This window comes from Puma concolor, chromosome D1, assembly GCF_028749965.1.
Source record: "Puma concolor isolate L17-30 chromosome D1, mPumCon1.1.hap2, whole genome shotgun sequence".
NCBI classification, from domain to species: domain Eukaryota; kingdom Metazoa; phylum Chordata; class Mammalia; order Carnivora; family Felidae; genus Puma; species Puma concolor.
Window position 1 is genome coordinate 77056395 of NC_141676.1, and position 13728 is coordinate 77070122.

Here is a 13728-nt window from a genome sequence, read left to right on the forward strand (position 1 = left end):
CAACACAGACCCGTAATTCACATAAAGCATATATTCTCGGTGGGGTCAACATCACACCCAAGGAATGAAAACTGGTCCCGGGAGATGGGGTGGGTGAAAAATACTGAGATACTACAATGGTTTTGACCCTTCCCAAACTCAATCCTACCCAGCAAAATTTCATTCTTTAGCATTTTATTTCTCTTGTTAGGGAGAAATTAAATTTAGGCTATTTTAATTAATTTAAGTCGAATTTAATTTTTATCCTTAGGTAACGAAAAAAGGCTGAGATCATGAAAAACAGTGGGAGAAACACGGAGGCAGAGTTTTTTCTCATTCTCCCCCTTAGTGCCACAGCTCCTGCTCAGGCCATCACTCTCAGCTGTCCTTTTCCACCTCTTTGCTCCAGATGATTCCTATCTTCAAAATCTTTTAGTCATTCTATAAAGCCTTTTCTTTTTTCATAGCCCACAATTCTTGCTCCGTTTTCTAAGGGCCTATAAGCACTCACACCTAGTCTGTATCATAAAATTTCGCACACGATTATGTACTGACTCATCATCCTTTAATGGACTGAAATGTGTTCATCTCTCTTTTCCACTATAATTTATGCTGCCTAAAGGCAATAACCATGCTAAAACATATATTATGTCCCCCATCAGACCTAATTTAATGTTCACACAGAAAATTTGTGTTAAGAGAAGCTCTTGATTATTTTCTTAAGTAGAAATTTTCATTAACTGAGCTTACGTTAAGCAGTGTTCCCCTGAAACATGAACACAGAGAACATGGCAATAGTGAATTAAGTCAACCCTTACAGTAACAGCAAAAATGGCAAAAACCAAAAGGACAGGGAAAAGCACACAAGTGCTTCAAGGGCAGAAAAAGCCAACATGATCCTCTTTTCAGTGTTTATTTAGCACAGCACCCTGTGTAACTCAGTATATAAAAATGTGATAACAAAGAAGAGAAGCTGAAATCAACTATAAACAAATATACAAAATTATTTTCTGTTAATTAGAGAGAATACAGAACTCCATCGGGAAAATCTTTGGGTAACACAGACAAAAGGAAACAGATTACAGGGTAAGTTCCGTTGAAAATCACTTGTAATGATGCTGCACCAACTCTGTGAACCAGCCTACCATCTATTTTTCACTTCTCTATTTACTTGACCAGTTGGAAACTAAATCTGTTAAAAGTTCTATGGCACAGAAAAATGTGTAAGTAGAGCTCTGAATAATTTTAAATTTCTTCAGATGTTTCTTTCTGCACAAAGTCACCGTACCTACCTCTGCTCTGTTTTTGAAGTGGTAGGAAACATGTCTTCTTCATCCGTCTCATCCACCTCAATCACCTAAGGGACAAACAAAACAGGGAGTAGTTTTTATGGGAATGGAACACCTGAATAAGAATAAGTCACTGTGGGGCGCCTGGGTGGCGCAGTCGGTTAAGCGTCCGACTTCAGCCAGGTCACGATCTCGCGGTCCGGGAGTTCGAGCCCCGCGTCGGGCTCTGGGCTGATGGCTCGGAGCCTGGAGCCTGTTTCCGATCCTGTGTCTCCCTCTCTCTCTGCCCCTCCCCCGTTCATGCTCTGACTCTCTCTGTCCCAAAAATAAAAATAAACGTTGAAAAAAAAAAAAAATTAAAAAAAAAAAAAAAAAAAAAAGAATAAGTCACTGAGGGGCGCCTGGGTGGCTCAGTCAGATGAGCGTCTGACTTTGGCTCAGGTCATGATCTCACAGTTCGTGGGTTCGAGCTCTGCATCAGGCTCTGTGCTGACAGCTCAGAGCCTGGAACCTGCTTCGGATTCTATGTCTTCCTCTCTCTCTGCCCCTCCCTGGCTTGGGCTTTGTCTCTCTCTCTTTAAAAAAATACATGTTTAAAAAAAAATTAAAAAAAAAAAAAAAAAGAATAATTGAATCTCAAGAAAAATCTTTTTTTTTTTTTTAATTTCATTTTTTATTTTTCTAAACTTACATCCAAATTAGTTAGTATATAGTGCAACAATGATTTCAGGAGTAGATTCCTTAATGCCCCTTACCCATTTAGGCCATCCCCCCTCCCACAACCCCTCCAGCAACCCTCAGTTTGTTCTCCGTATTTATGAGTCTCTTCTGTTTTGTCCCCCTCCCTGTTTTTATACTATTTTTGTTTCCCTTCTCTTATGTTCATCTGTTTTGTCTCTTAAAGTCCTCATATGAATGAAGTTATAAGATTTTTATCTTTCTCTGACTAATTTCACTTAGCATAATACCCTCCAGTTCCATCCACGTAGTTGCAAATGGCAAGATTTCATTCTTTTTGATTGCCAAATAATACTCCATTATATGTATGTATGTGTGTATATATATACATACATATATATGTACGTATATACATATTCTTTTATATATATACGTACATATATATGTGTGTGTGTGTATATATATATATACACATATATATGTACGTATATATATATTCTTTATCCATTGATGGACATTTGGGCTCTTTCCATAATTTGGCTATTGTTGATAGTGCTGCTATAAACGCGGGGGTGCATGTGTCCCTTCCAAACAGCACACCTGTATCCCTTGGATAAATGCCTAGTAGTACAATTGCTGGGTCATAGGGTAGTTCTATTTTTAGTTTTTTGAGGAACTTCCATACTGTTTTCCAGAGTGGGTGCACCAGCTTGCATTCCCACCAACAATGCAAAAGGGATCCTCTTTTTCTGCATCCTCGCCAACATCTGTTGTTGCCTGAGTTGTTAATGTTAGCCATTCTGACAGGTGTAAGGTGGTCAAAAATAAATGTTTAAAAAATAATTAAAAAAAAAAAAGAATAATTGAATCACAAGAAAAATCTTTTTTAAATATACCAAAAAAGTCACAAAAAAAAGGGGGCAGAAACCCCATGAAGAGCAACTGTTAAAACTGAAGCTTAGCCTGACCTCCCTCCAATGTCTTCAATCATAAATGGTATTCTTTCTATACGTGTTTGAACTCGCCTTTCTCTTGGACACCACGGCAGCCATGGCACCTAAGGTGAATGACTCACATAGGGTCACGTGCAGACAGTGCCTGTGATTTTCTTGGGTTCTAGTGAGGAGACCATTTCCAGTTTAAAATTTGGTATAAGACCATGTGGAAAGTACTGTATATCTAGCGTTCTATGACATTCATCCCTGTTAAACACCATTTGGTAGTTTTAGGCCCCAGTAAAGATATTTGTGATTCTTGATACTAACATCCAAAATACTACTTCTTCCTCTACATTTAGTGTTATCTTGACATTTAATACACTTAGTTGCTATGTCGTCAACTAACTAATGAAGCCGAGGACAAAACAGTGAAAAGACAGCACCTGAGATCTCCCCCTCCAGGCTGACACTGAACTATTAAAAAAATCATTAAATGCAGTTGTCTAAGAAGCTATGAATCCAGCCAATATTTCTGCATTGTCATAAAACTATCAGAAGATTGTCTTCTGTGCCTTGAAGGAATCAAATGTATTCAATACTCCTCTAATCTACCAATGTGTAACCACAGTTAAAAAGTGAAAAAAAAGTTAGTTTAGCACCACCTGTTCCTTTTGAACTCATGTTCCTGCCTTATACTAGAAAACTCTAGGAAAGAAGCTACTGTGTGGATGTGATGATAATTTTTTTAGATATGATGATCTTGAAGTGACAGCAGACAACAGTTGAATGTAAATAATAAAATGGAGCTCAGGACAAAAGCTAGCACTGGTACACTCACGTATCAGTGACAACAGGAAGAAGGGGGGGGAAGATGAAGAGAGACAAAAGAACAAAATGAAAATCAGGACAGAAGTTTCCTGGAGAAGTGGGGTGATCAATTGTGTCACATACTCAAAACATTAAAAGAAATTTGAGAAAATGCTGCTGGGGCAGGTATTATACAGACCACAGATTCTCAACTGGAGGGGATTTTTAACCCCCACTCCTATTCTGGAAACTTACGTCTGGAGACATTTTTGGTTGACACAATTAGGGGGGCTTGCTACTGGCATCTAGAGGGTATAGGCCAATGCACAGAACAGTCCCTCACAGTAAAACTCACCTGGTCCAAAACTTATCTGGTCAGTAGTGCTGCTACTGAGAAACCCTGACACAGAAGGAAGAACACTGGCTTAGGAGTGAGTGGGTTTTGAAAGTAAGGAAATAGGGGAGTCAAGCCCATACAAATTCTTGGAATCCAAAGGAGGTGCAGAGGGCCTATGTTTAAATCTGAACACAGAGGTCCTCAGATTCTGACCGCTTGGTTTGTCTTGAGTCTAGCTCCAAGCCATCAAGGCACAAGCCATAGTATTACGAGAGTATAAATAACAAAAGATAGCCAGATTTACTAAGACCTCTATATGCACTGAACTCCTATGTGCGATATTAATATTCCACACACGGACCTTTCTGGCTCAACACTGTTATCCTTAAAAATATTCCTGGATACATACATTTATGGCTTTCTAATCATGAGATCCATTATTAAAAAAAAAAAAAATCCCAGAAGCACTGTCTTGATAATTCATAAAGTTCTCCCTAGCTTTAACACTCCACACTTATCCTTCTCTTGTTTACTTTGTTGATCAAAGGATTGACAATTCAGAATGCAGGAGCATAAATTATTAAAAACCAATTATAAAAACTTTTTTCTTACCTCTGTATAATTCTTAGTAGCAACATTTCGGGAAGGCTGCTGTCTTGCAGATTTAAAGGCTAGGATACAAAAGAAGAAACATCCATTATGTTACTCTTGAAATAACTTAGGAAAATTTGTCACATCTTTAGGTGAAGATTTTGTAAGCTCTATCTACAAATATCCATGATGACCAATTATAAAACCATTTCCTATTGTGTAAAATCTAAAGGGACATCAAATTATATGTTCAAATAAATCAATGCCTAGCTGCCAGTATCACGATTTCCTGGCTTAATTCAAATATAGTAACAAGCAGTGTTCATAAACATACCTACACTAGAAACATTTTATAGAAAAATACATGAAAGCTAAAATCTGATCACCTAATTGATTTAACTCCACGTACATTGAAGGTGACCCTTCTTTCTCTTATAAAAGGCAGAAGGTGCCTTCTTTCTCTTATAATTGGCAATACCTTTCCCTAGGGCTATATTAGGAGCCATGTGGTTCCAGTAAGAGCTTTCTTATTCTCCTCTACTTTGTTAGCCATATTCTGTACCTAAGGAACAGTCCAGAGGAAAATTCTAGAAAACAGTGTATCTTCTATGCTATTATAAAACTTCCCTTTAAATCCTTACATTTTAGCTTTATAAAATTAGTTAGAATCATGAAGTTTAGCTAACCCTTCATTTTTCCAAAGACCAAAACCATGATTTTCAGATTTTATAATAAGAAATACAGGGGCACCTGGGTGGCTCAGTCGGTTAAGCATCTGACTTCGGCTCAGGTCGTGATCTCACGGTTTGTGAGTTCGAGCCCCGCGTCGGGCTCTGGTGCTGACAGCTCAGAGCCTGGAGCCTGCTTAGGATTCTGTGTCCAAGAAATACATATTTGGTCTTTGTCCCCATTTGTGGCAGAGCTCCTAAAACCCTAGGAATTTCCTAAGTAATGAGCGCTGTAAAGGTGTCTTTTGCTATGTTAATGAAGTGACTTTAGGACTACACCTACAGCTGAGGGCTGCTTACCTAGGGAACCAACTGGAAATCAAAGGTTGGAACTCAGTCCCACCCTATGATTTCCAAGAAAGGAGCCTGGAGCCAGAGGTGCAATCAATTACCAATGGTCCATGATTTAATCAATCAGTGGTAAGGAGGCTGCTTTAAAAACCCAAAGGAGGGATCTGGCGAGCTTAAAGGTAGTGAATCAGAAAGCTTCCACATGCCAGGGTGCCAGCCCCTGAACTCCCTGAGGATACAAGGACTTTCCCTTTCATATCTCTTTATCTGGCTGCTGATCTGTATCCTTTAATATCCTTTGTAATAAACCAGTAATTTAGTGAATAAATTAGTTTCCTGAGTTTTGTGAACCACCCTGGCAAATTAACTAAACCCAAAGAGGGAATTATGGGAAAAACTGATTGAGAGCCAGTCAGAAGCACAAGTTTAACCACGCAGACCTATGATTAGCACGTGAAATGGAAGCAGCCCTTAACCCATGGAATGCGATGCTACCTCTGGGTAGGCAGTGTCAGAATGGAATTGAATTGTAGGAAACCCAGCTGATGTCCAAGAATTGCTTGGTGGTGTGGGGAACTAACCCCTCTCCTCCAAAAAGCCCAGAATTGGGTGCATAATATTTAAAACCCAGAAGAAACTTCAAAATGCCAATTAGAGGTTTATTTTCTCCCAAGCTTTACCAGTTTCCTAATACAAAATAATGTTTCCCCCCAAAACAACCCCCAAACTAAACAACAAGGGAAGAGGAGGAAAAAAATATACGAGGCTTTGAAAAAGTCAAACACTCAAAGAATCCCACAAAGCTAAAAATTACCGTCGTCTGAAAACTCAGGAATCTTTCTACCTAGCCTAAATTTATGACCTGCTCATTTTTCCTATTCCAAGCTCTATTCCCAGTCTTGTGATGTCTATTTGAGAACAGAGATCAAGAGCAGAAGCAAAGGTCTTATCTACTCTACTCTCAATTACTGGAGCCTCACATTCTAACCCTATTCAAAAGACCTTTAAATAAGGGCAACTGAATAAAAAAAGCCAGCCATCATGACTCTTAAAGCATATTTCTGCTCAATAATTATTCACTAATTGACTCCTCAAACTCTCAGATCCTTGAAAACAGGAGCCCTATCTTTTTATCCCCAACAAGTATCAGTGAGGTAAATTAAATCATCAGAAAAATGTGCACTGAGTTCTGTTAGGAAGCAATACAGTATGGTGGTTGTAGGGTTAAACTCATTTGACTTACTAGCTGGGTAACTATAGCCAAGGCCCCCTGGCTTCCTTAAGTCTCAGTTTCCCCACCTATACAATAGTGTTAATAATTCATGCAGAAAACGGTTGAGAAGATAAAGAGAGGCAGTTCATGTAAATCGTTTGGGCAAGTGCCTAGATGTAGCAGGCATTCAAATAATGTGGCTAGCAGCAGTGGTAGTAGATGGAGTAGGGGTAGCCAGGATGGTAAATTAAATCTGAACACAGAGTCGTTAGAGGTACCACTCACTCAGTCACCATCCTCTACAGAAAACCTTCACTGGAAAACTCTGGGCTGTCAACTCTTACTTATAACTGTTGCTGGCTGTAAGTGTAATATCTACCTTTCCCAATACAATTCCGGTACAATAATAAATCTCTACACTCCATGGGGCTTGTTATAATAGAATTTTACCTTTATGTATCTCTTCATACCTCCATTTACAGTAGGGAACTGGAAGCTACAGTTTTAAAGATGCTTTTGTCCTGAAGTTATAGTAGATACAGTTAGTACCCCATGGTTATTTTGTCAGAGACTTACCACCAAATCTAACCTAATGAAAATGTTTTACACATGTGTGTTAAAAAGTCTATTTCACTTTTCAAAAAAAGTCTCAATGTTGGAGACAGTTCAATTGTAAATCCATCAGACCAAATGAATTTACATAAAAGACAAATTTAGACTAACATTTATAAAACATCCATTTTCTTAAGTTTATTGTAAACATTGCCACTAATACTAATAGCAGCAATCATTCCCTTGGATTCTTACTAAATCCTGTGCAAAGTAATGTACATGTGTAAGTTTTTTTGATACTTCGAACTTCTCTGTGGAGTCAATTTTATACTGGCAATTTTATAGCTAAGGGATCCGAAGCTTATAGAATAGAAACAGTCTACTCTTACTGGGGGCTTAATATGTATATATACTACACCAAATATTCCACATGTATTTTCTCATTAATCTGCAAAATAACCCAATGAGATCAATGCAATCATCACCCCATCTTACAGATGAGGACACTGAAGATGGAAAGCCTAATTAATGTGCTGAAAGACACATAGCTAGTAAATCAAGGAGTCAGAATTCAAACCAATAGCTCTGACTTTAGAACCATGCTTTTAACCTTTATGCTATACAATCTCTAAGGGGTTTTTATTCAGTCGTTCTCCAGTATTTAATGGGCATCTGCTCTATGCCAGGCACTATGGATACGGTGATGAAAAAGAATGACTCAGTCCCTGTTCTGCCGGTGCTTGCCGGGGCAAGGGCATGGAGGCAGCCAGTGAAGAGCTGGCCGACCATACCATGTCAGACTCCAAACCCCAGGTTCTTAACCTCACCATCTGCTGCAAAAGACACCACATTTAGATTTTCTCCTAAACATAATTCAGGAAATCTTAAGTTTCACATTAATTTGTCTTTTATCTACAGCTGCTTTTTACAAATGACTATTATTACTTTAAAAAAAATGAACATCAGTGAACATTTTAAGGCACTATAACTGGTCTCTTGTCTTCTCTATGCAAACAGAAGCTTTACTCCACATTATCAATGGGTAACAGCAGGACTCAGGAAAGACGGTCTTTGGAAAGCCTCACAAGCGCAGTAGTTCTGAAAGGAGCTGATGGCAGAATGTGAAAAAATGCTCACAAAAAACCGTATGAGATAGAAAGTTTTAGATGCAAAGGAGGCAGTCACATGTAAGTTTTAAAGAAAGAAAACACGGATAAAACCTCTGCTACTTGTTTACTGGGGGCTAGGTTGTTGAGACAAACACTGCTGCTCAAAGCAACCCAAAATGCTCCATCAAACATTAAAAAAAAAAAAAAATTCTGAATGGTATTTAATTGCTGATCACATAAAGAAGTAACAGGCAAAAATGGAAAAAAAGCTTGAACTCAGAGAATCAAGCAGAATCCTTTTTCCTGGGGACCTGTTGATCCGGACAAATGTTCACACTGGTCTTGACAGCTCTGTATAGAGAAAGGAAGAGCTATCTACAATAGGTCAAGGCCTGCTCAAGACAAGGTAGGGGTGGCTAATGCATTTCCTCCCTACCTTAAGCTGGGACCCCAACAGTTAAGAGGGAAGTAGATGTAAATAGGATTTTGCAAGTACATATCAGCTGGCTGAACCTCAAGTCATAAATTTAAACATAGTTTAATGTGGTCTAAGACTTGTGGTGCCCCCAGAGGCCTGGAGAAACAAATAGGAATCATGTCTGGAGGACCTTACCTTCATCCTTGACCTCAAATTATTCCTGCTGAGATTTTTTTAGGGACAACAGATAACAAAACACGCAAGGAAACATGTCACCATACATGAGAAACAACGGACACAGAAATCAGAAATAGACAATAAAAAGAGACCAAAGACATTCAGACACTAGGTTCTTAGACACAGAATAGAAAACAAGTATCCTTACTATGCACACACACAAAATTACAGACAGGCTTAAAAATACCTGCAAGGAATTTTTAAAATCACACAGCATATTTCAAAAGAACTATGTGAATTTCTACCTCCACAAAAAAAAAAAAAAAAAAAACAATGAAAATTAAACATTTAAAGGACACCTTTAAGAATAGGTGGGTGTGGGGAGCCTGCCTGACTCTGTGGGCAGAACATGTGTCTCTTACCTTGGGGGCTGTAAGTTCGAACCCCACAGTGGGGTTAGAGTTTACTTTAAAAAAAAAAAAAAAAAAAAAAAAAAGATGGGTCAATCGGAAGATCACACAGCACAGGAAGATAAAACAATGGAAGATACAAGAGAGATTAATAGTCACTTGGGGACAGAGTGATTCTTGTATTCTTGTATTGATTCTTGTATTGTATGTAAGTGAAGACCCAGAAGGGAGGAGAAAAAGAAGAGCACAGGGGTAGTATCTGAAGGGAGAGAACTCGTAGGAGTGATGAAAGACACCAATTCAGTTTCATAGAGCCCAATAAAGGCTAAGCAGGATAAAAGAGAATCCCCTATCTAGATTCAATGTAGAGAAACTGCAGAACACCAAATACAGCTGGCTGGAGGAAAAACAGACTACTTGGGGCGGGGTGGGGGGGGCGGGGCGGGGGGGGGGGGAAGCAAGCAACAAGCTTAACTGATATAGCTCATTTCCTAACAACAAAAGACTCATTTTTAAGTGATTAAATTCTGCCCATTGGTGCCAAGGAAAGCTTCGCATAAACAATTAAGCCAGGACAAAAAAAAAAGGCAGTCTGGGCTGAGGGACAGGTGGGTAATTTATAACATCTATGCCTCTGTGTCACATGCTAACCAATTTGTGGTGGCTTAACATGAAAGTGTACAGATTTTATTCACTTTGTTTTCCTATCTCTCTCTGCTTTTGTTTTTATAATGAACATTTTGTAAAATAACCCCACTATGTAGAGACTACTACATAAACAAACATAGAAGTGTGACTGACTTGTTGAACTCAGCCTACATCCTTTCTCTGCTGCTCATTTTGATTTTTCTCCTTCTCGGCTTTATCTCAGTCCTGCCAAGAATGCAAGAGCACCTTTTTGGATGCCATTTCCTAAATGGCAACAAAGACAGCATGCTTTTGGAGTAAAGACAAAGATCTCAGCTGGCTCTCCTCAAGTACTGAATAATCACCGAGGAAAAACATAGCAAAAGAACTTTCGATAAGAAGGTTAAGAGTCATTTACTTGATCTAATGTTTCTATCCTTCCTCCAATGTCAGTTGCCATCCAATAATGCGGAAAACTTCCTCTGATAGCGTCATAATTCACTTCCTTCTGGGGCAGTCGACTCTATCTTCACATTAATTAGACAGGTTACTCTGTATAATGCAAAGACTGTTCTATTGAGAACTAGTAGGTAGGTATCTAATCTTACCTTGTTCTGGAAACCAGTAGTACAACTGACTTTTGAACAACTCAGGGGTTAGGGGCACTGACTCCTGAACAATCCAAAATCCCCATGTAACTTCTGACTCCCCCAAAACTTAACTACTAATGGCCTACTATTTATTGGAAGCCTTACTGACAACATAAACAGTTGATTAACACTTATTTTTCACATTGTATTATATACTGTATTCTTACAACAAAGTAAACTAGAGAAAAGGTAATGTTATTAAGAATATCACGTGGAAGGGAAAATACATTTATAGTACTGTATTTATCAAAGAAAAAACACACACACACACACACACATATAAGTGGACCTACACAGCTTAAACTAGTGTGGTTCAAAGGTCAAGTAGTGACTAACTCCTGGTTCTGGAGTCTAGAGTCTAGGGAATGTGGGATTAATCCAAGTTTTAAAATTTCCCAGTTGTGAGACTGTGGGTAAGTTGCCTATCTTTTCAAAGCCTCAGTTCCCTTTTCTCTAAAAGAGAGATAATGTAAGTATCTAACCAGAGAGCTGTTGAGAAGCATGCAGTAACTCTCATAAATATCACCTATTATGAGGACTATTGTTAGTGGCTTTATCAACCTAGTACAAATTGCTTAGCTGAGCTCCCCCACCTATAAGATGAGGGAGTAGGTGAAGTATATTCTTAAGTCTTCTGGATCCATTTTATCAGTTAATAAACTTAAATCTGTAAGCTTCTAGTCTTTCCAATCTATCCTTATTGGAGCTCATGGATGAACTTCATGGAAGTCCCAGAATCCTTTGGAAATGAGTGCACCTGCACTTGAGCACCTACTTAAGGAGAAGAGACACAGCTCTCATCAGATTCTTAAGAATCCAGAACTCAAAAAATATTTAACACCACTGCCTTTGGGACTATACAAATCAAACGCATTCTATCTTTCACAGGACAGAGCTGAATTTATATAAAGACCTAAATTCTTCCCAGGTTAGATATCTCAAGTTCCTTCTACCATTTTTCCTATTATATGGTTTTTCTTCTGAATGATCATATGTAGTTGATATCCTTCTTGAAACACAGTTCCAAAAGTAAGTACAGAGGGAAAACATCCTTGCTACAAAGAGGCACTACTTCTATTAATATTGTTAAAATACCGGTAAACATGGACAGTTAGGAGGACCTGCACATTCTTACTGACCTTAGTCTTTTTTATTTAAGTATGTGGTTAAACTCACATACCTCTCACAACTCTTTATACAGCCGTCCTTTTGAACATATATGCAGTTTACATTTACACTTGATAAAATTTCACTGTGTAAGATTTAGTCCAACTCTCCAATCTGTCTAAAATTAATCCTAGCTATGAATGAGACAATAATTAACCTCAATAATAGATAACATAAATAAAATGCATATGGCTATGTATGCATTTTATGAATGCTAGGTAAACAAAAACATATAACCACATTTTTTTTTTTTTTTTTTTTTAAATTTTTTTTTTTCAACGTTTATTTATTTTTGGGACAGAGAGAGACAGAGCATGAACGGGGGAGAGGCAGAGAGAGAGGGAGACACAGAATTGGAAACAGGCTCCAGGCTCTGAGCCATCAGCCCAGAGCCTGATGCGGGGCTCGAACTCACGGACCGCGAGATCGTGACCTGGTTGAAGTCGGACGCTTAACCGACTGCGCCACCCAGGCGCCCCTATAACCACATGTTTTAACAATGTTACTTTTAGGAGCCCCTGGGTGACTCAGTCTGTTAATTTTGGCTCAGGTCATGATCTCATGGTTCATGGGTTTGAGCCCCATGTCAGGCTCTGAACTGCCAGCATGCGGTCTGCTAGGGATTCTCTCTCTCTCCTTCTCTCTGCCCCTCTCCTACTTGCTGGTTCTCTCTCTCTCTCTAAATAAACAAACAAACATTAAGAAAAAAACCCCAAACAATGTTACTTTTATAAAACTAACAACTTAGAGTGATCTCAAAATTTAAAAACAGCTTATTATATTTTTATGCTATTATTAAAAATAGGTCCCCTTAGGTTGAGGTCAAATTTTAGACCATAACACACACACAAAATTAGTTTAAAGAATCCTAACCATAATTTCTCTTAAATACAGATTACATGACTTCCCTGTGCTAACAGTAGAGTCAGACCAAAGCAGCATAAGAAAGTAAACAACATATTAAGCAGGTCATATACATCAACAACATATTTCTAGGTCTTCATGATCCCTCTATAAACAGGAAATAAATTTGTCAAAAATAAGGGATTATAAAAAATAATTTTTAAGGCTCACCCTTTTCAAGAGCTCTGATGAACGGCAAAGACCTTTAAAAAAATAATTTATCCTGTAATCCTAATAATCCTTTTGACTCCCCCCAGTGATGGCAACACAGACCGATGAGGTTTACTAATGGCGAATTCCTAGGTCTTCCTATGTTGACATTGATAAATAACTGCTAGCTGATCATTTCAAGTCCATACTCACCATCCATAATAGACATATTTCTAGATGTTGACACAGCAGCCTTTGAACTTCTGCTTCGAGTAGAAGTATCCAGACTACTGCTTCCTGTTAGAATAGTGAGCAGTCAGTATATAATACCGTCAATAGCCAAGGTTTTTTTAAAACAATGCCAAAATGAAATGTAAATAGTTATGTCAAAACATAGTTTATGTATAAAAAGTCAAAGACATATATAGCAAGAAACACCTAGGCTAATCAATTTTCAAAGACTATATACTTCTATCACATTTGGTTTATACTGTTCCAATCAAAATTTAAGGAAATACTTTGTAAATTTAAGGATAATGAAAATAAATTATCATTAGAGGATGAGGATTTCTCACCCTGGAAATTTTTTTTTTTTTTTTTTTTTTTTAAATTTTTTTTTTCAACATTTATTTATTTTTGGGACAGAGAGAGACAGAGCATGAATGGGGGAGGGGCAGAGAGAGAGGGAGACACAGAATCGGAAACAGGCTCCAG

At 38.2% G+C, this 13728-nt stretch overlaps 1 protein-coding gene across 7 annotated transcripts in view; it reads right to left on the reverse strand.

The window, feature by feature from the left end:
- The window catches only part of MRE11 (MRE11 double strand break repair nuclease), a 77275-nt gene that overhangs the window by 9066 nt on the left and 54481 nt on the right, over positions 1-13728 (reverse strand). For all 7 annotated transcript variants that reach the window (XM_086678585.1, XM_086678583.1, XM_086678582.1 and 4 more), the window contains 3 exons: positions 13228-13311; positions 4641-4699; positions 1272-1336 (listed from right to left, as the gene is read on the reverse strand). In XM_086678585.1, coding sequence (XP_086534711.1) covers positions 1272-1336; positions 4641-4699; positions 13228-13311 — 208 coding nt within the window. The remainder of the gene's footprint in view (positions 1-1271; positions 1337-4640; positions 4700-13227; positions 13312-13728) is intronic.